Here is a 22,170-nt window from a genome sequence, read left to right as displayed (position 1 = left end):
TTCAGCAGACTGGCTAAATGAGGAGTGTGGGATTGTTGTTTCAGTATTTTAATCAATGTTTATTGTATTTTAATTATGGTAGCTCCATTTGAACATTTATTGGCTGAAGTGTGCAAATCAAAAGAATATAAATAAAATCAATTTTATCTCTTTAAATCACCTAGTCTTAAAAGTGCTCCAGGAGGGTAATAGCATAAAAGCATACACTGGCAGGATCCGCAAACTATCAGGTGTTTAGATCAGGGCTGGAAACTACAGCTATGAATTTTTAAGTGCTGCAGTAGGAACACAATTTACAGTCAACAGAGGCTGGTGGGTCGACCTGCCTGAGTCTAACTGAAGGTCAAACAGAACACAGCAGGGCTGGAAAGTGGCAGCTCCTCCTGGCTCTGGCCATGCATACCCACGCACACACCTACTTGTCAGGAGTCCCTATAAAACCCAGATGATCCTCAGCTGGGCACCAACTTCACAACATGGCCACTAAAGTAGACATAAGAGTGAACGGGCACCATGCAAACATGGCAATGGGAAAGGAGCATGTGATGGCAGTGACCAGGGATTACATTAGCAACCCGAGACTCTGTAAGTACCAGTACCACACTTACATCTAGACTTTAGCCTAAGTACAGCAGCTGTCTGTCTGGGAATTTTAAATGAGTTCAGCACGGCAGCAATAATTACCCTTTGCTTTCCTCCAATGGTATATGCTGTGGCAGCCAGGGAATCTGAGGAGCGTGAAATGCTTTCATTTTAAAATAGCATCTAAAGGAGTTAAGAGCTTGAAGCATCTGTCTGCACTGCACAGAGTGTTTGGTTTAATCTGATGCAATTCTCCTGGTAATCCAACACTCTCTAGCTACTACAGTCCTAATGCCATACTATTTCAGTGTTTTTCAGTCGCTTCGACTGGAAAAAGAAAGGCAACATGTACTGAAACCACTCTGAAGGAGGGTTTCCTGTGTGCTGTAACTGGGTGACAATATTTTGGGGGCAGTGGTGGGTTAGGCACTACAGTGGTGCATTTTGCCAACTCTCCTTTCTGTACATGGTGGGTCATTAGAGTGGGCAAACTAGATGGGCTGTGGCCCTTTTCTGCCGTCATTTTCTATGTTTCTATGTTACATTGACCTGCAGAGGATACAGGGGACTTTTTACAAATGCTGAATTTATTGCAACTTGATCTGGTTTTGAACTTAAATCTTAAAGCAGTGTGGGATTGGCAGTGCCTGATCCTGTCCATTGAAATCAGTGCTACAACTCTCACATTGAATCAGGATGGAGCAGCGAGAAATCCAAGACTGTCCCAAAATCTCCAGCTTGGAACTGGGTAACTTGGCATCTCTGCTAAGGATAGAAAAAAGTACCTGCATATAGTAGATGTAAACTGCTTTGATTATATACCCATAGAAAGGTGGTATATCAAATTCATGACCCTTTGCCCTCCCCCCTAAACTGCCTCTTACACTTGTGCAGTGGGCTACAAATTAAACAACAGATGACTGCACACATTTAATATGTCCACTGCATCCAAATCTATATAATGAAAATTCATTGTGGATATTTATTTATTTAGCCCACCCTCCCAAAGGAGTTCAGAACAGGTTACATCGCAAGTACTTAATCATTTCCCCTATCTGCCCTGGCAGGCTCACAATCTGTGTAATGTACCTGGGGAAGTGGAGGATTATGTGATTTACCCAGGGTCACAAGGAGCAGCACAGGGTTTGAACCCACAACCTCAGGGTTCTGAGGCTATAGCTCTAACCACTATGCCAGACTCTCATCTATCCTGAAAATCTGACTGGTTGGGATATCTCCTTGACCAGGATTGGAAATTCTGCCATATACTGAATCTTCAGTGCATATAAAGTGATCTCATGCCTGACTAGGTTAGGAGCAGCCTGAGGGTAGAATGTCAGTGAGGCTGTGATTTAGCTACTTAGCACTGATATTCAGTCTGTCCTAACTTTACGTGGTGTTGAGTTAGTAGGCACAGGTCTGAATATTGGCTGGTGCTCAATTAATTTTCAGGTAAGTCTGACTCTTCCATCCCAACAGTGCTTTATCTGCTGACTGCATTTCTCCTTTACATAATCTTACTGCCCCACGCCATAAAAAAGAAACCTCTCAAACAATTAAAAGTTCTCTGTATTGGCTTACAATTTATCCAGTTCTAAGAGGGATAGCTCCAGTGGTAAAGCTCCAGTGATGCACTGGCTCGGGTGGGGGCTGACCATGTTACAGAACATAAGAATTATCATACTGGGACAGACTGAAGGTCCATCAAGCCCAATATTCTGATTCCAACAGTGGACAACCCATGTCACAAGTACCTGACAAGATCCCAAGCAGTAAAACAGATTTTATGCTGCTTATCCTTATGGACTTCTATTTTAGGAAATTATCCAACCCTTTTTTAAACCCTGCTAAGCTAATTGCTTTCACCACATTCTCTGGCAATGAATTCCAGAGTTTAATTACATATTGAGTGAAGAAAATTTTTTTCTAGTTTGTTTTAAATTTACTACTTAGTAGCTTGATCACATGCCCCCTAGTGAAGGCTTCATCAGTCAATTCTAATAACAAGGCTGGCAAGGGGTTCACATTTCCAGAAGTGGATTTTTAGACCAGTCTAAGATTACAATACAATAATACATTGAAAAATGGTTTTCAAGGGTGATGATGCGGAGGAACTGAAAGAAATCTCGGTGAATCTGGAAGATGTACTAAGCAAAGTTGTCAAGTTAAATCACCTAGACTGGATGGTATACACCCCAGGTTACTGAAAGTATTCAAACATGAAATTGCTGACCTACTGTTAGTGATCTGTGTTCTGTCGCTAAAATCATCTGCAGTACCTGAAGACTGGAGTACCTGAAGACTGGCAAATATTATGCCAATTCTTAAACAGGGTTCCAGGAGAGATCCAGGAAATTATAGACTGGTAAGCCTGACTTTAGTGCCAAGCAAAATAGTGGAAACAATTAAAAAAAATAAAATTGTGGAACATGTAGGCAAACAAGATTTAATGGGATAGAGTCAGCATGGGTTCAGCCAAGGGAGGTCTTGCCTCACCAATCTGCTTGACTTCTTTGAAGGTGTGAATAAACATGTGGATAAAGGTGAGCCAGTTGATGTAGTGTATTTAGATTTTCAGAAAGCATTTGATGAAGTTCCTCATAAGAGGCTACTCAGAAAATTAAAGAGTCATAGGATAAGAGGCAATGTTCAGTTGTGAATTAGAAATTGGTTATCGGACAGAAAACAGGGGGGCAGGGTTAAATGGTCATTTTTATAAATAAAGGAGGGTAAATAGTGGAGTGCCTCATAAGAGGTGCTATTTAACTTATTTATAAATTACCTGGAAAATGGAATGATGAGTGAGGTGATTAAATTTGTAGATGACAGTGAGAACATGAAGACTGCCAATCAAGTGGAGCAAGCTTCATCAAAGGCAAGGCAAATCATAGGTTGCATACGCAGGAGTTTCGTCAGCCGTAAGCCTGAAGTCATTATGCCATTGTATAGATCCATGGTGAGGCCCCACCTGGAGTACTGTGTACAGTTCTGGAGGCCGCATTACCGTAAGGATGTGCGGAGACTTGAGTCGGTCCAGAGAATGGCCACCAGGATGGTCTCAGGATTCAAGGATCTCCCGTATGAGGAACGGCTGGATAAATTAAAGCTAGACTCTCTCGAGGAACGCAGAGAGAGGGGTGACATGATTGAGACATTCAAGTATCTCACGGGCCGCATCGAGGTGGAAGAAGTTATCTTCTTTTTCAAGGGTCCTGCAGCAACAAGAGGGCATCCTTGGAAAATCAGGGGCGGGAAACTGCACGGGGACATCAGGAAATTCTTTTTTACTGAAAGGGTAGTTGATTGCTGGAATAGTCTTCCACTCCAGGTCATTGAGGCCAGCAGCGTGCCTGATTTTAAGGCCAAATGGGACAGACACGTGGGATCTATTCACAGAGAAAGGTAGGGGAGGGTCCTTGGGGTGGGCAGACTAGATGGGCCGTGGCCCTTATCTGCCGTCTATTTCTATGTTTCTAAACTGTTCAAAGTTGTTAAAACACATGCGGACTATGAAAAATTGCCAGCAGACCTTAGGAAACAAAGACTAGGCATTCAAACAGCAGATGAATTGAATGTGGACAAATGCAAATTGATGCCCATTGGTAAGAATAATCCAAATCACAGTGACCAGATTCTAGGGTTCACCTTAGGGATCTGTGCTCAAGAAAAAGATCTGGGTGTCTGTGACAGGGTGAAGTTCCTGTCCTAGGCCAGCAGAAGGAGACTGAGCAGTAGTGGGTGGAGCTCATCTGCATAACATCCTGCAAAGACTGCTGGGAGCTGTCCACTCATCTGGAGGGAACAGTGGTGCTGAAAAGGACAGGACCAAAGCAGAGAAATCTAGGAGCTTCTTTGGGAGCTGGGCAATCCTCAGGAGAAATGTTAGTTTTGGCTTAACTCCTTGTAAAACCCAGTATTGGCTGGTGCTGACAGGGGGCCCAGTGTAGTAGAGGTAATGTCCGTTGCTAACAGGGGGCATGGTGCAGCAGAGAGGGAGAGACCCTGTCCTGTATTAGCCTACTTGGTAGAGCTTACAGGGACTGGAGAGCCCTCAAGCTTGAAGACCAGTAGAGGGCCCAGTGAGATAGCATCTGAGGGACCTGGAGAGTCCTCAGAGAGAGGGGACCCAAGAAGCCAGCAACAAGAGTGACCAGTAGGGCCCAGAGTAAGTGACCAGAAGGACTGGCTACCAGAATGTCTGGAGATGACCGGAATGAGTGACCGGCAACAACCAGAGGGTACAGCAATGGCTGACATGATCTTTGGCAGCCTGAAAAAACAGTGTCTGGAAGAACAGAGATGTCAGAACAGTACTTGGAAGTGGAGAGGTGCAGGGCAATGACTGCTCGGCGCATTCACAATGTCATTGTAGACAATATGTTGAAAACTTCCGGTTGAAGTGTGGTGGCGGCCAAAAAAGCAAACAAGATGCTAAGAATTATTAGAAAAGGGATGGCAAACAAGACTAAGGATGCTATGATGCCTCTGTATCACTCCATGGTGCAACCTCATCTTGAATATTGCGTTCAATTCTGGTCGCCTTATCTCAAAAAGATATAGCAGAACCAGAAAAGGTTCAAATAAGAGCAACCAAGATAATAAAGGGGATGGAACTCCTCTCGTATGAGGAAAAACTAAAAAGGTTAGAGCTCTTCAGCTTGGAAAAGAGACAGATGATATGACTGAAGCTTACAAAATCCTGAGTCATGTAGAATGGGTACAAGTGGATCAATTTTTTACTCCTTCATAAATTACAAAGACTAGGGGAACACTCAAAGTTACAGGAAAATATTTTAAAGCCAATAGAAGGAAATATTTTTTCACTCAGAGAATAGTTAAGTTTTGGAACGCATTGCCAGAGGATGTGGTAAGAGTGGTTAATGTAGCTGGATTTAACAAAGTTTTGGGCAAGTTCCTAGAGAAAAGGTCCATAGTCTGCTATTGAGACAGACATGGGGGAAGCCACTACATGCCCTGGATTGGTAGCACGGAATGTTGCTAATATTTGGGTTTTTGCTAGGTACTTGTGACCTGGATTGGCCTCCATGAAGACGGGATACTGGGCAAGATGGACCATTGGTCTGACTCAATAAGGTTATTCTTATGGTTTTTTTTTTTCTTTTTCTGATACACAACCACATTATTCCAAATAAGTCAATTCATTCGTGGAATAACCAAAAGCCTCCCTATGGAAAATGAGTCTATTAGTGGCTAGGACAAGCAAGATGTCTATTTTCTAACACTTACCATTTCCTCTTTTTAGTTCATTACTTTTACTCTGGAAGTTTAAAAGCAGAATTCCAAAGCTAGCAGAGGTTTACAATTCTTAGTAATAACTTTGCTAGAACAGAGCTTCGTAGCTGGAGTAATTGGATAGACTGAGGATATACACAACATACCGGAAGCTGACAGGCTATACCTAGGAAACGAAGACGGGAAGAGGTATGCAGGCAGATTGTCAGGCTTAAAAATGACAAATCCCCTGGTCCAGATCATATCCATATCATTTTCTTCTTGGTTGGGATGATAACTTTTTAGCACCCCCTCATAGTGTGAAGAGTTTCAGTCTCTGGTAACCAGAGCTGAGATTGTGATGTCACAATGCCTCATTCCACCAATAAGAGCCAATCTGATCAGTGATGTCACAATAGCTTGATTGTCCTACACTTGGCTCACTTTTATTACATACAAGAGGGTGCTGAAACGTTCTCAACCCAACCAACCAACTTCCTAAATTCTGAGCGTTATTGTGCGACTGTAGTTGAAAAGAGTGTTAGCTTATTTTAAGTGCCAATTTGCAGAAATTAAATTCTATTTTGTGGTTACAATATGTCAGCACTACTCTTCCATAGTAGTGCTGCCCGATTCATCGATTCGAATTGATTCACCGATTCACTTCAGTGAATCAATTCGAATTGATTCATTGTCTGAAAAAATCAGACTCACTGATTCAGCAAAAAACACACCCCTCCCACCCTGGTGAGACCTGACATACCTCTGATCTTGTTTCATATCATTGATTGAACCATATCTACATCATTCTCATCTTGGGCTGAGAACTTTTCAATACCCCTTGTAAGCATAAGTTTTCTTATTTATTTACCACATATACCCTAAGTGGTTTATATTCAGGTACTTTATCATATTTCCCTATCTGTCCCAGTGGGTTCAAACTCTATCTAGTGTACCTGGGGCAATGAGGGGATTAAGTGACTTGCCCAGTGTCATTAGGAGCATTGAGGGATTTGAACCCACAAACTCAGGGTACTAAGGCTGTAGCTCTAACCCCTGCGCCGCACACTCCCTATAAACTAGGCACACTAATGGCACCTAAAGTCAGGAGCTAGCTTATTGAATTGCTCTTTAATATTTTTATTTTACACCACTTTACAAATCTGACTCAGTGGTTTGTAAGCTATTAAAATAAATTCCTTACCTGCCAGAACTATGGCTTGTTAAAGCACAAAGGGTCCCTCTGCCAGTCCTGAATTCCCCCATTTAAACTATGTGATGCCTTTGCATCCTCATCTCAGCAGAGCTTTTGTGGCTCTGGCAAAGCAGAAGGGCTTTTTTTCCCCCCACTGCCATGGAGGATGTTGCTTTTCCAGCTGTGGTGGCATGCTGCCAAGTTTGGTTCCAGCTAGCATTAGCGGTCAAGAATTTTGCTCTAATACAGACTTTTCCTTGCTTCCATGGAAAGGTAAAGATTAAACACTAAGGAACAGCTAAATTTAGCTGCCTTATTGCTGGGCTTATGGTCCCCAGTGGATTTCGGTGATTCATTATGGAGAGCATGGAAGGCCATAAAAATGGTGTGTATATAATAATGATTAGCTTAATATTTGTGTTTGTTCTTTATTCATCATAGCCCATCAGTAAAGTATTATTTTCCTCGATGCTGCAGAGTTACAGCAGGTAATAGCAAATGGCTTAGGACATTGGTTTGCAAAGCCCCCATCTATATAATTAAGCATGAACAAATGAAAATAAGTACCTATCCTGCTCAAGACAATGGTATTCCTGTGGATAGGTGCTGGTGCACAAGGCCGAGGACCAACTGGCCCAAGCTTCTGACAGCTGTGGCCACATACAGCTAGGGATATTGTGTAGTACAGACTGTTCCATTTGAGTTTTATTTTTTATTTGCTTTTAAACTTTTCAAATGTTGACACTGGAACCTGCAATGACTGTTTGAAACCATGTTGAACATCACTGAAGCAGTCTTTCAAGCCAATCATGCACTAATTTTCACTTCTCTGTATCCCAGACCATGTTCTAGTGTACCATATGCATCAAACACTGCAAGAAAAGGCCCATCGATGTTCTCTTTCAGCATGACACTGAGGATATTAGAACATAAGAATTGCCGCTGCTGGGTCAGATCAGTGGTCCATCGTGCCCAGCAGTCCGCTCCCACCGAGGCCCTTAGGCCAAGGACCTGAGCCCTAACTGAGTCTAATCTTACCTGCGTACGTTCTGGTCTAGCAGGAACTTGTTTAACTTTGTCTTGAATCCCTGGAGGGTGTTTTCCCCTACAACCTCCGGAAGAGTGTTCAAGTTTTCCACCACTCTGGGTGAAAAAGAACTTCCTTATGTTTGTACAGAATCTATCCCCCCTTTTAACTTTTGAGAGTGCCCTCTCGTTCTCCCTACCTTGGAGAGGGTGAACAACCTATCTTTATCTACTAAGTCTATTCCCTTCATTATCTTGAACGTTTCAAACATGTCTCCTCTCAGTCTCCTCTTTTCAAGGGAGAAGAGGCCCAGTTTCTCTAATCTCTTGTTGTACGACAACTCCAGCCCATTAACCATTTTAGTCGCCCTTTTCTGGACCTTTTCAAGTACTACCATGTCCTTCTTCAAGTACGGTGACCAGTGTTGTATGCAGTATTCCAGGTGGGGTCGCACCATGGCCCAGTACAGCAGCATGATAACCTTCTCCGATCTGTTCGTGATCCCCTTTTTAATCATTTCTAGTATTCTGTTCGCCATTTTTGCCACCGCCGCACATTATGCGGACGACTTCATTGACTTGTCGACTAGCACTCCCAAGTCTCTTTCCTGGGGGGGGGGTCTCTCCGAGTACTGCACCAGACATCCTGTATTCGTGTATAATATTTGTGTTACCGACATGCATCACTTATACTTATCCATGTTAAATTTCATTTGCCATGTCGCAGCCCATTTCTCGAGCGTGTATATGTCCTGTTGCAGGTCTTTGCAATCCTCCTGTGTCTTCACTACTCTGAATAACTTCGTATCATCTGCAAATTTAATCACCTCACTGGTCGTTACAATTTCCAGGTCATTTATAAATATGTTGAAGAGCACAGGCCCAAGCACCGAACCCTGCGGCACCCCACTGGTGACGCTTTTCCAGTCTGAGTATTGTCCATTTACCCCTCACTCTCCGTTTTCTATCTGCCAACCAGTTTTTGATCCAGGTGAGCATTTCACCCTCAATCCCATGGCTCGCAATTTTATGAAGTAGTCATTCATATGGGACCTTGTCAAACACCTTCTGAAAATCCAGATATATAATGTCGACCGGGCTACCTTTGCTGAAGCTGTGCTGGCTGGTCCTCATCAGATTGTGTCCGTCACGATGGTCAACGATGCAGTCCTTTGTCAGCACCTCTACCATCTTTCATGGTACTGAAGTCAGACTCACCGGCCTGTAGTTTCCCGGATCTTCCCTTGAACCTTTCTTGAAGATCGGCGTAATATTGGTTTAATCAATGATCTGACACAATATCAAAACAGAGAATTTCATTTAGAAAATTGGCATTTAACAAAATAAGGTAACACTCTTTTCAGTTACAGTAGCAAAATAAACGCTCAGAATTTAGGAAGTTGGTTGGTTGGGCTGAGAACGTTTCAGCACCTCCTTATACATGCATAATTGGCGTCAATAACTGATGGCTACTTGCATAAATGCTAAAGCCAGAAGTTCCCAAACTTGGTCGTGGAGACACCCCAGTTAGTCATTCAAGATATCCACAATGAATATTCATGAGAGCGATTTGCATACACTGCCTCCACTGTATGCAAATCTCTTTCATGAATATTCATTGTGAACATCCTAAAAATCTGACTGGCTGGGGTGCCTCCAGGGCCAGGTTGGGGAACTATTGTGCTATGCACTATTCTATCAACAAAGCCCCTAACTCACTTACCATGTCAGGGAAGTGTACCTGTGGACGGAGAATGGGTATGTCAAGGGCATGAGCAGGAGCAGCCATTTTACAATTATCTACATGGACAAATAAGTGGCATGGCGCTGACAGCTTCTACATGGCAGTTGGCGATCTACAACGTCCATGTGTAAACAGCACCGCTTCCATGTGCAGCTATCCAGTTTTACAAACCTAGACGTGCAAATTCAGTCAATTTATTATTGAGGCTGAAATTTTTATCTTTATTTTGGAGATGGAGAGAAACAAGGGGGGGGGGGTGGGGATTAAGGAGAATTATTCTCTTAATCCCAACTGTAAATACCTGGCTATACAAACATTTTTTAGAAAGTTAATGCTTGGCTTTAAACTTGGATAAAACCTAACAGGGAAATGTTTTCCCATGAAAGCGTATCCACTTTGTAAAATGGGAAATAAATGTGCTGGGGTTGATATTCGGTTGGTGGCGTTCAGCATTTTGTTCACTGTTTATTTATTCATTTCGTTTTCTATCCTGTTTTCCCCACAGAGCTTAGAATAGGTTATAGGTTAAACATACATAATATATGATTTGCGCTAGGTTATGATTTGCAATAGATTTGCCATAATTACAGTACAAGTTTACAATACAAGTTTTCATCCTAACTTGACACATGCGAGGGGTCTAATACTAATATACTGGAGGGGCATAATCAAAACTTATGTCTAAGTCTGATTTGAAAGTATGGAGCTAAACGGCCAAAGTCAGCAGTGGGAAAATGTCCATTCTCGAAAGCCAAATCTCTATACGTCCAAATTTTCTCCCCCGAAAATCATTTATCTGGATGTCCAGGTAGTTGACCATCCAGACTGCCAGTACATCTATCTTTACACCATATTTTTGACCAAAACTTTGTCCAAGTCCCAAACGTCCAAAACAAGACTATTTAGACATGGGAGGGGCCAGCATTGTGATGGACTGATCACCCAGACATGGCAACAGAGCAGTGGAGCACCTTACAGGGCACTGCTGTGAACTTCACAAAAAGGATACCACATAAACATCTCACCAGAACTCCCTTATAGGTTATGGTAAGCTCTCCAAAACACCCCCAAAATCCACTATACCCACCTGCCTACAACCCCAATACCCTTTATGACTGCAGGTGGCACCTATATGACAGTAGAGTATGATTTTGGTGGTCTCACATTTTCCACCATAATTTCAGTGGTTAGGGTGGCTTATGGGCCTGGGTCCTCCTCTCTATGGTTCACTAGCCCACCACGCAGACTACTTAAGACACCTGTATGCATCTCCAGGGCCGCCATCAGGGCAGTACTACCAGTCCTGCATTCAGGGGCCCGGAGGTGACAGGGGGCCCGGGCTCCCCAAGGGTCCTAGGCAGTGTTCCCTCTAAGGCAGCGGTCTCAAACACGCGGCCAACGTGTGGCTCTCCAGGTTTTATTTGTGGCCCGCGGTCTGGAGGCGATCATTCTCTTCCTTTTGGAGCAGCAGCCGGCTCGTTCGTTCAAAGCCGCGGGTTGGCGGCTCCTTGCGCTATCCACTCCTGCATCGGAAGCCTCTCTGATGTCACATCAGAGAGGCTTCAGACGCAGGCGCGGATCTCGCAAGAAGCCGCCACCCGCGGCTTTGAACGAATGAGCCGGCCAGACACGCTGCTGCTCTAGTGGCGTACCAAGGGGGGGGGCGGTCAACTGTTCTCCTTAGCGTGCGGCTCGCAGCTCGTCTAGAGCAGTGGTGCCCAACCTGCTTCCCTTCCTTTCTCACTGCTGCCATCGGGGATTAGGCCGGCACCGTGTCTTTGATCTCCCTGCTTCTCTTCCCTGCTGGGCCGACCAACTCTCGCGGCGGCCCGACATCAATTCTGACGTCGAGAGGACGTTCTGGCTAGCCAATTGCTGCCTGGCTGCCCGGAACTTCCTTTCCGACGTTAGAATTGACGTCGGGCGGCGAGAGTTGATCGGCCCAGTGCAGAAGAGAAGCAGGGAGATTTCGGCCTGTTCCCGATTGCGGCAGCGGCAGCAACCTATTCTGCGGCGGTGGTGGCATGGGGGAGGCAAGAAGGAAGAAATAAAGAAGGTGTGTGTGTGGGGGGGACAGGGAGCCAGAAAAAAAAGCAAAAAATGGGGCACGGAGGAAGGAAGGAAGAAAGAAAGAAGGGGGGGGGGGCAGGGAACCAGAAACAAAGCAAAAAAAATGGGGCACAGAATCAGAGAAAGACAGATATAGAGAAAGAAAGAAAAAGTTGGGGGAGGGAATGAGGTCTGGAGGAGAGGAAGCATACAGGAGGCTGAAAGAAGGGAAGAAATATTGGATGCACAGTCAGAAGAATAAAGTGCAATCAGATGAAATTACCAAACAAAGGTAGGAAAATGATTTTATTTTCAATTTAGTGATCAAAATGTGTCTGAATTTATATATGCTGTCTATATTTTGCACTATGGCCCCATTTTACTAAATTGCAATAGTGTTTTTTAGTGCAGGGAGCCTATGAGCGTCGAGAGCAACGCTGGGCATTTAGCGCAGTTCCCTGCGCTAAAAACTGCTATTGTGGTTTAATAAAAAGGATGGGGGGTATATTTGTCTATTTCTGTATGGTTGTTACTGAGGTGACAATGCATAGAGTCATCTGCCTTGACCTCTTTGAAAAAAACCCAGAATAGGAATGATAATTAACATTTTCTCAGCGTATAGTGTGCTTTGTGTTTTTTTATTTTATTTTTGGTAGATCATTTTTACTTGGTCATTTTAAAGTAGCTCGCAAGCCCAAAAAGTTTGGGCATCTCTGAGCTAGAGCGTTGAAACTGTGTATTTCTATTTTATCCCCCCTTTTACAAAACTGTGGAGCGTTTTTTAGCGCCAGCCGTGGTGGTAGCAGCTCTGATGCTCAGAATTCTATGAGCATCAGGGCTGTTACCACCGTGGCTAAAATCCACACTACAGTTTTGTAAAAGGGGGAGGGGTTCGTTTGTGATGACATATTCCATACTAGGTGAAGGTGTTTTCTGTGTTCTTTGTGTTTGAAAGACATGGTTTTCTGTTAGGATTGACGATGTAGGATTGATCTGTGCTGGTCTGGCTTGTTTAGTTTTACAATGGGTGTATTGATGTACTGCTCACTGCAATATGTAAGATGCTGCCTTTTCCTAGGTACTCATGTGTGACGTGTGGTTTGTTACTAAAAATCATGCTTTTCTTATAGATGGGGGGGTGCCAAAAAATGATGGGCCCCGGGTGTTACATATGCTAGGTACGCCACTGTATGTAAAGATACCAGAAAGCTGGCGTAGCAAAAACTTTAAGTAAATTGTTATTTTTCTAAGTTTTGAGTATTTAACCCTCCCACAATCTCACGGGCACTCGTTTCAAGTTTATTGAGATTTTGATTTAAACGCGTATAACAAAAATAAATTTGGGGAAATAAAACCATTTGAACAATAAACATACAAACATATCCATAGATAATTAAAAATACATAAGGAGTACAAGGATAAACTACATTTGTTTAAAAATGCGTCCTCCATGCCTGCTCATAAATTTGTGGAGTATGTAACTTGTCGCTCATGCATATTTTTTTTTGCACACACCTTATCAATCCTTAGAGGAAACATTGGTCCTAGGCCACCATAGCACAAATTCCTGTATTATGTTTCTGCTGTGCACAACAATAAACAATAAACACTGCTGTCATACTTTTTTTTGTCCCCTGCCGATTTCCTGATAGCACCCCCCCGGACAAAAGGGGGGGAGGGGTGTGTGTGTGTGTGGGGGGGGGGGGGGGCCCAATAGGATTGCTCAGTAAGGGGCCCAGAAATTTCTGATGGCGGCCCTGTGCATCTCTACTAGGCTTTCCTATACCAGATGCTGATGTTCCAGAGACAGGTATGTACATTTTTATTCTGATCTTTGTGGGAGTGTGAAGTGGTCAATGATCACTGGGGGAATGGGGGGGGATCTTTATTTTGTCTCTGCAGTGGTTATCTGGTCATTTTGGATACCTTTTTGGCACTTATACCTGTTTTCACATCGTCTAACTCACAACGTATAAGTTTTGTCCAGTAAGTCTCGTATAACATTTGATTATCCCTGCAGGATGACAAAGTGTAGGTCGGCCCACATCCCACCCAAATACTACCCTAACCACTCCTCCAGATTTGTCCCCTTTCAGCTCTGGGCGCAAAGCGGCATTCAGAAGCCTAAAATGTCCCTCGTTACGTCCAGAAATTCAGTTTAATTATCGGCACTTTGATGACCTGTCTTTCAGATCGGCCAAGTGCCGACTTGGGCGGATTTCTAGACATGTTTAGGATTTGATTATGAGCCCCATGATATACAGTTTACAGGTTACAATTTTTCATAGTTATCCTTACAGTGTAAGTTTTTCAATGCAAGTTTTGTCCTAATTTGATATACTTAGACAGTGTACAGATTAAATTTGCCATAGTTGCAGTGCAGCATTTTTCAATACAAGTTTTCCTAATGTGACACGTGGAAAGGCATAATTAAAAAAAAACGTCTAAGTCCCCTTTTGGCCTAAGGCCTTAAACGTTGAAAGTAGAAGCAGGGAAAATGTCCATTATAAAAAAAAAAACGTCCAAAAGGAGGGTTTTTTTGGATAATGGCCTGCCTCTATGTTCAGCTGTTTAAACGTACAGACCACCACTATGTCTACACCAACAACATATAATCAACCAAAAACAGCCTAAATCCCAAATGCCCAACACAAGAGCTTTTAGGTGAAGGAGGAGCCAGTCCTTCGCCTAATAGCTGGATTCTGTAACCAGTGTCTGTCAAAAACAACACCGGTTACAGAATCCACACCCCTACAATGATTGGGCCAGGAGAGAGCCCAAGCCCTTCTGGCCCCGCCAAGTACGATTGGGGCAAGAGGGAGCCCAAGCCCTTTTGCCCCGCGGCACCCCGAACCTTCCCCAACTTGATCAGGGCAAGAGGGAGCCCAAGCCCTCTTGCCCCGGTGATCCTTGAACCCTCCCCCCGCCGATAACGATCGAGCCAGGAGGGAGCCCAAGCCCTCCTGGCCACGCAACCCCCCCCCTACAAGATTGGGCAGGAGGGAGCCCAACCCCTCCTGCCCAGGCAAACCCCCTACCCCCACCCCATCCCTCCTGCCCTTGACGCACCCCCCTCTCACGCTCGCCCCCCCTAACCTCCGATCAGCCCCACCGCCAACCTGCGAGATCCCCCCTGCCGACCCCATGGTGCAGAACTCCACGTGGAAATAGCAGCTTTCTGAAATTGCTATTTACATGTGTTTGCAATTTGTATCTATAAACCCTATTATTTACATATGGAAATGTTTCTAAAATAGCTCCCTAAATATCCCTGGCATCATCGTCGTTTATTTATATTCTGTTTGTCCAGCAGTCAAATTCATAGTGTGTTACAATTTAAAAAAAGATACAGTTTCAGTGAGTAAGTAAACAGAATATAAAACCAAATCAATGTAAACTTTTTAAGAAAAGTAATTCTACTGCAGTTCAGCTCATAGTTGTCTCAGGGGTAGGTCATTGAATGGCTTATACAACAGTGGTTAATTAATAACAAGGAAAAGAGTATAAGGAAGGTGTTGTGTAACATATAACTAGAACAAATGTTGAGCAACATGGTTGGTGAAATGCAAAGAAGAAGTGAGATGATTTTAATAGGGCCTATTTCTTTGGGGGTAAGGATTATGGTCCTGAGAAATTAGGTTCATCGGTGAGCTGCAGCGGTAATTGCTAGGTCTGTGTCTGGTGCCTTTGATCACAGAAAGAGGATTTCAAAATTCAGGGACTTTCTGTTTCAACTTTAATCCAAACATTGCTTCATAGAGCCAAGTTTTCAATTATTTCCTGAAGAAAATCTAGGGCAGAGATTCCCAACCTGTGAATCAGGACCTTAATTTTGGGATGCATCGGGGAGGGGCCTAGGGCCTGATTGGCCCAAGCACCTAAGGCCCTGCCCATAGAAGGGGCATTAGACAACTGGGACACTTCTAGTTGGCCCAGGTGCCTAAGGCCTCTCCTATGAACAGGGCCTTAGGCGCCTGGGCCAATCAGGCCCTAGGCCCCTCCCCAGTGCATCCTACAATGCACCAGGAAGGGGCAGGCCCCCATTCAGAGGAAGTTAGGCCTGCTGGCCGGATGGAGGGAGGCCCCGTCCATCTGGCCATCTACTAAGGTTAGAGGAGGGTCCAGGGGTGTGTGGAGGGGGCCTGGGGGGGTATGCGGGTGGGCCAAAGGGGGTTGGGGGTTGTGTCCAGCAGGAGGGATTGGGCACCCTCCTGCCAGTAATAGCGTGGGTGTTGGGGGGGGTTTGTATCCGGCAGGAGGGATTGGGCCGGTAATCGTGCAGGTGTTGGGGGGGGAGTTGTATCCAGCAGGAGGGATTAGGCACCCTCCTGCCGGGGAGGTTTGGGAGGATTGTAGCAGGAGAGATTGGGCATCTCTCCTGCAGGGGAAAGTTCGGGGGGGGGGGGGATTGCAGCAGGAGAGATGATAGTTATTGGTGCGGGAGGACAGGTTGCTTGGGCCGCTGAGCTGATCACAGCAGCCGTGATCAGCTCAGCGGCCCGATTTAGAACTTATGCCTGTTTTGACTTGGTCTAAGTCAAAACGTATAAGTTCTGTCTGGCAACCTGACAAAGTTTTTTGGTTATGGCTGCCAGACGACTAAGAGTAGGTCAGCACACCTCCTGCCCTATACACTCCTCCAAAAACACCCCTTTTCACTCTGGGTGTACAGAGGCATTTAAAAGTCCTAAGCTGGTTTTAGATACGTCTAAAACCAGTTTTGATTATCAGTACTTTGATGATCTGTCTTTTTGATTGTACAAGTACCGACTTAGGCCGCTTTTTGGACTTTTTGTTTTTTTATTATGAGCCCCATACTCTGTATGCTTTCTTTACTTATTCACCTGTAGTTTATAGCTACTCTGAGTAAAATTCAGATAATGGATGTTTAATTACGAGCTTAAAAATAACACTGCTTCCCCCTGGATAAGTACCGCTCTTTAAAAAAAGGGACAGTACTTCTGTAACCGATGTATTATGCACATTATATGCACTCCAGGAAATTACGTACCAAAACAAAATAATGTACAGAAAAATAACATATTGAACAAAATGATATTTGCAGTATTCTGGAAATATGTGGAGGTACTTTAATACTTAGTTTGTCAGCCCAGTATCTTTCTGTTGGCCATGTAAATAGTGATATTCAGCAGCACTAACACAATTCCTGAGGTTACTAGCAATCCAGAACTTATCAATATTTTCGGTAGGTAGCCAAATGGCCACCAGGCTTCAGCTCTCCTACCCTTCAATCATTTACAAATCTGAAAGAGGTTGAGTTACCACAGATTAGGTATAGCTAATATACCCTGGGCTTTACTAAACCGCAGAAGAGCTTTTTACCTTGGGCTGGAAAGGTAAATGCTCCGATGCTCATAGGAATTGAATGAGCATCGGAGTATTTACCTGTCTGGCCCAAGGTAAAAAGCTCTTCTGCAGTTTAGTAAAGCCCAGCGGTTTAGTAAAGCTCTTCCACGGTTTAGTAAAAGGAGCCCATAGATAATATGTGTTATCTATTGTATAATAGCTGTATCTAATAGAGCTGTAGTTTGAGAACCAGGGATGTCACTGCTGCTCCTTGAAATCTTGGACAAGTCACTTAAGGGCAAATTCTATAAGAAGTGCCCAAAAGTTAGGCGCCTATATAGACAATTCAAGTAAAATTGGGTGCTCTTTAGTGAATCGCGCTGAGTGGCACCTATGTGGGCACCTATTTTGGAGGCGCCCAATAAATAGGCCAGCTCTAGGCACAACTAAATGTTAGGCACCTAGTTGAGCACTTAAGCACGCTTAAGAGCAGTGATTCTGCAACAAGGCACCTAACACGAAGCCACACCCACACCTAACATGCATAGCACCTATTTTTTTGAAGGTCGCCTAAATTTTTAGAGGCGCCTTGTTACAGAATTGTGCTTTCCTGATAGGCACCTAAGTTTCAATTATTGTTGATTCAAAAGCTTAATTGAGCTTGTTATTCAATTTAGATAGGCGCCTAAATAGTTGGGCGCCTCCGAAGTAGGTGTCTTACTTTAGGCGCTGGTTACAGAATTTGGGCCTTAATCAACCATGAACCAAATACAAAACTTATATTGTAAGTCCTCCAGGATGATGAAAATACCAACTATACCTGAATTGGACTTGCCTTAAGCTATTACTGAGAAAGGGGTAATCTAAATCCAAATCCAAAATTCAGTAACAGGCATACTGTGAAGTAATACAGAGCACTACAAATGTCACCCAGGACCTGAAGAGGAATTCTACCATACCATAATAGTAGTAACATCCACGAGTCATGTAACAAAGACCTACTTAGGAAAACACAGCACCAAACACTGCAATAGATACTAGAACATCAATAAACCTACTGGAATACTAAAGAAGCCAGATTAGTACAGCTCCATCCTGCACAGTTAATGCTAACAGAAAACCATATCTCTTTCATATATGCAGAACATAGACAGACTATCACATAATATAGAATAACTAACCATAAATTAAAAATAAGAACATAAGGATTGCCGCTGCTTGGTCAGACCAGTGGTCCATTGTGCCCAGCAGTCCGCTCATGCGGTGGCCCTTAGGTCAAAGACCAGTGCCCTAACTGAGATTAGCCTTATCTGCATACGTTCTGGTTCAGCAGGAACTTGTCTAACTTTGTCTTGAATCCCTGAATAGTGTTTTCCCCTATAACAGTTTCCGGAAGATCATTCCAGTTTTCTATCCTCTCTGGGTGAAGAAGAACTTCCTTACATTTGTACGAAATCTATTTCCTTTTAACTTTAGAGAGTGCCCTCTCGTTCTCTCTACCTTGGAGAGGGTGAACAACCTGTCTTTATCTACTAAGTCTATTCCCTTCATTATCTTGAATGTTTCGATCATGTCCCCTCTCAGTCTTCTCTTTTCAAGGGAGAAGAGGCCCAGTTTCTCTAATCTTTCATTGTATGGAAACTCCTCCAGCCCCTTAACCATTTTAGTCACTCTTCTTTGGACCCTTTAGAGTAGTACTGTGATCTTCTTCATGTACAGCAGGGCTGCCCAAGTCTGGTCCTCGAGATCTACTGGCAGGCCAGGTTTTCAGGATATCCACAATGAATATGCATGATAGAAATTTACCTGCACTGCCTTCTTGGTATGCAAATCTCTCTCATGCGTATTCATTGTGGATATCCTGAAAACCTGGCCTGCCAGTAGATCTTGAAGACCGGACTTGGGCAGCCCTGATGTACAGTGATCAGTGCTGGAAGCAGTATTCCAGGTGAGGGCATACCATGGCCCAGTTCTGCAGCATGATAACCTTCTCTGATCTGTTCGTGATTCCCTTCTTAATCATTCCTAGCATTCTGTTTACCCTTCTCGCCACCACCGCGCATTGAGCGGATGGCTTCATCGACTTGTCGACAAGTACTCCCAAGTCTCTTTCCTGGGAGATCTCTCCGAGTACTGCACCGGACATCCTGTATTCGAGTATAAGATTTTTGTTACCGACATGCATCACCTTACACTTATCCACATTAAACTTCATTTGCCATGTCGCGGCCCATTCCTCGAGCGTGTTTATGTCACATTGTAGGTCTTCGCAATCCTCCTGCGTCTTCACTACTCGAATAATTTTGTATCGTCTGCAAATTGAATCACCTCACTCGTCGTACCAATTTCCAGATTGTTTATAAATATGTTGAAGAATACGGGTCCAAGCACCGAACCTTGCGGCACTCCATTCGTAACGCTTTTCCAGTCCGAGTATTGTCCATTTACCCCCCACTCTCTGTTTCCTATCCACCAGCCTGTTTTTAATCCACATGAGTATTTCACCCTCGATTCCATGGCTTGCAATTTTTCGAAGTAGTCGTTCATGCAGAACCTTGTCGAACGCCTTCAATAGATTGGATTGGATTTAAGTTTTGATTTACCACTATTGATGTGGTATTTAGTGGTGTACAATAGAAAAACATATTAAAAATACAATATAATCACTTTACAAAATCTATTAAAAAAAACCCAATAAAACAATAAAACAGTAGTTTAAATTAGCAAAATCAAGTCAATCATTACTAAATCCTATAGTAACAGTTTGCTTCCATAATATTGCTGAAATCTGTTTTCAACAGCTTACGATATGACAAATATGACAAACTATCAAAGAATTTGTCAAAGAATTCCATAACGCAGGTCCTACATAAGAAAAAGCTTTACTTCTTGTGAGAGACAACTTTATGATACCTAGACCTGGCAATGAAAACAGTTCTTTGCTAGAAGAGCGCAGAGATCTCTGCTGACTATGGGCCTCTTTTACAAAGTCGCGCTAGTGGCTGCCCTGCACTAACGGCCCCGAAGCCCATAGAGATTTAAAGGGCTTCAGGGCTGTTGCCACGCGGCGGCTGCTAGCACGGCTTTGTAGAGGAGGCAGTATATCTTACCAACTTATTTGCCAAAAACAATGAAGATTTCAAATGCCATGCTTTGAATACTATGCACAATAGTTTGAACTTAATGCATTGGTCTATAGGCAACCAATGAAGTCTATATAAGACTGGAGTGATATAATCTGTTCTTTTGCTACCTGTTAAAAGTCTCATGGCAGTATTTTGAACCAACTGCAAATGATGTACATTGGCCTGACTTAATCCTAGAAAGAGAGTATTGCAGTAATCCAACCTACTTGATATGAAGGCATATGTCAACTTTGTAAGGATTTTCTGTTCAAGGATCGGTGTTAGTTGATGCAACATTTGCAATTGGTAAAATCTTTTCTTTACAACATAATTAATTTGAGGACTAAAGCTGAAACTAGAGTCACAGCGAACACCCAATACTGTCAATTCTGAGCAAAACTGAATCTTTGGAACCTTGTACTGCATGTAGAAAAATATTAAACTGAATCCCCAAGAAGCCACAGTGCAACACCAGAGAAAGAGAGAAAGTGATGCATGCCCCCCTGTTCCATATAAAATATAAAGCTAGCAGACATAAATTTAAAAAACTGACATATTCCAATCACTACATAAAAGTTGACAAATATAAACAAAACAAAAAGTAGAAAATGTGATGCTATTTTTTCAAAATTTTTTAAATTAAATTTCAATACAAAGAAAGACAAGTGCCGCACACAAAAATACAAGAATATATACATAAGCAAGTGAACGCACCATAACCACCCATCCATCCCTCCCCTTCACCCAACTTCTACAATCAATCAGTAACCAAAATGCAATCCAGCTCCAGTGTGTCACAACTTAAGAAGATTAAACATTTAACAAATGACTTCATGCCTAGAAGTTAAAGTGGACCAAAATGGCTCCCACCAAGCGCAAAATGCCCATCCAGGTAGGGTTTCCAAAGAGCTCAATAACAGCCTTTCTATAGATGCTTGCTGTATCATAAGCGTGTGTCAATGAGCAAGAGCAGGGAATCAGCAGAGATCCAGCAATGCAAAATCACTTTGGGGTCCTTTTATGAAGGTGCGCTAAGCGTTTTAGCGCATAACCAGATTAGCGCGCGCTAGCTGAAAATCCACCGCCTGCTCAAAAGGAGGCGGTAGTGGCTAGCGTGCGCTATTCCGCGCGTTAAGGCCCTAGCGTGGCTTTGTAAAAGGAGCCCCTTCTTTTCCAGCAGAACAGCGTGATCCATGAATCCTCAAAAACCTTTAGGAGAAGGACGTGGCAGAGTGTCCAAAGTAAACAACATTTCCGGTCTAAGCACAAAAGTATTCGCCGCATGTCAACAATATGCTGATGCGTCTGCCTCCAAAAAGTCTAAGAGTGGCCAAGAGTGTGTGTCCAAGAGTGGCCGGAGAATGTGTACACTTAAGACATTGATCTGAAGCACACATTTTCGCTTTATATTGATAGGACAGAGACTGAAAGAGGCATGACAGGAACTTATAATTCATTTCATTCAAAAGTACCTTTGGGGTGACCTGAGCCACTCGATGCAGTCAACATGATGCTATTTTATTAGACTAAATACAGTATATAATTTAATTAGCTTTCATAGGCCAAAATCACCTTCCTCAGGTCAGGACAGTACAGTATACTGCAGTTAGGGTATGTTAGGGGTATCTTGTTCTGATAGGAGGGTTTGTTCTCCAATAGTTCAATAAAAATATATCACCTTATTTCCATTTTCTATATTTATAAAATGCTAAATAACACAGCTACTACTTACACTACTTTATCCTATACTAAAAATAAAATCCATTACTTTTACCTTTGTTGCCTGGCCATTTACTTTTTCTAATTGTGTTGGTCCCAATCCAGTATCTGGTTTCTGCTTTCCTCAGCTTCTCCTTAACTCTCTTTGTCCATTTGCCATTTTCTCTCCTTTCTTCTCCTTTTCCTTTCAG

The 22,170-nt window shown here is 43.3% G+C and overlaps 1 protein-coding gene across 1 annotated transcript in view; it reads left to right on the top strand.

Moving 5' to 3' along the window:
- Positions 1–452: 452 nt before the first annotated feature.
- ATP6V1B1 (ATPase H+ transporting V1 subunit B1) overlaps positions 453–22,170 on the top strand; it is a 188,185-nt gene continuing 166,467 nt past the window's right edge. The window contains exon 1 of the mRNA XM_033933903.1: positions 453–585. Within this exon, the coding sequence (XP_033789794.1) occupies positions 477–585 (109 nt within the window). The 5' untranslated portion in view covers positions 453–476. The remainder of the gene's footprint in view (positions 586–22,170) is intronic.

This window comes from Geotrypetes seraphini, chromosome 1 (assembly GCF_902459505.1).
Source record: "Geotrypetes seraphini chromosome 1, aGeoSer1.1, whole genome shotgun sequence".
Classification (NCBI taxonomy): Eukaryota; Metazoa; Chordata; class Amphibia; order Gymnophiona; family Dermophiidae; genus Geotrypetes; species Geotrypetes seraphini.
This window is presented reverse-complemented; position numbering and strand designations above follow the sequence as displayed.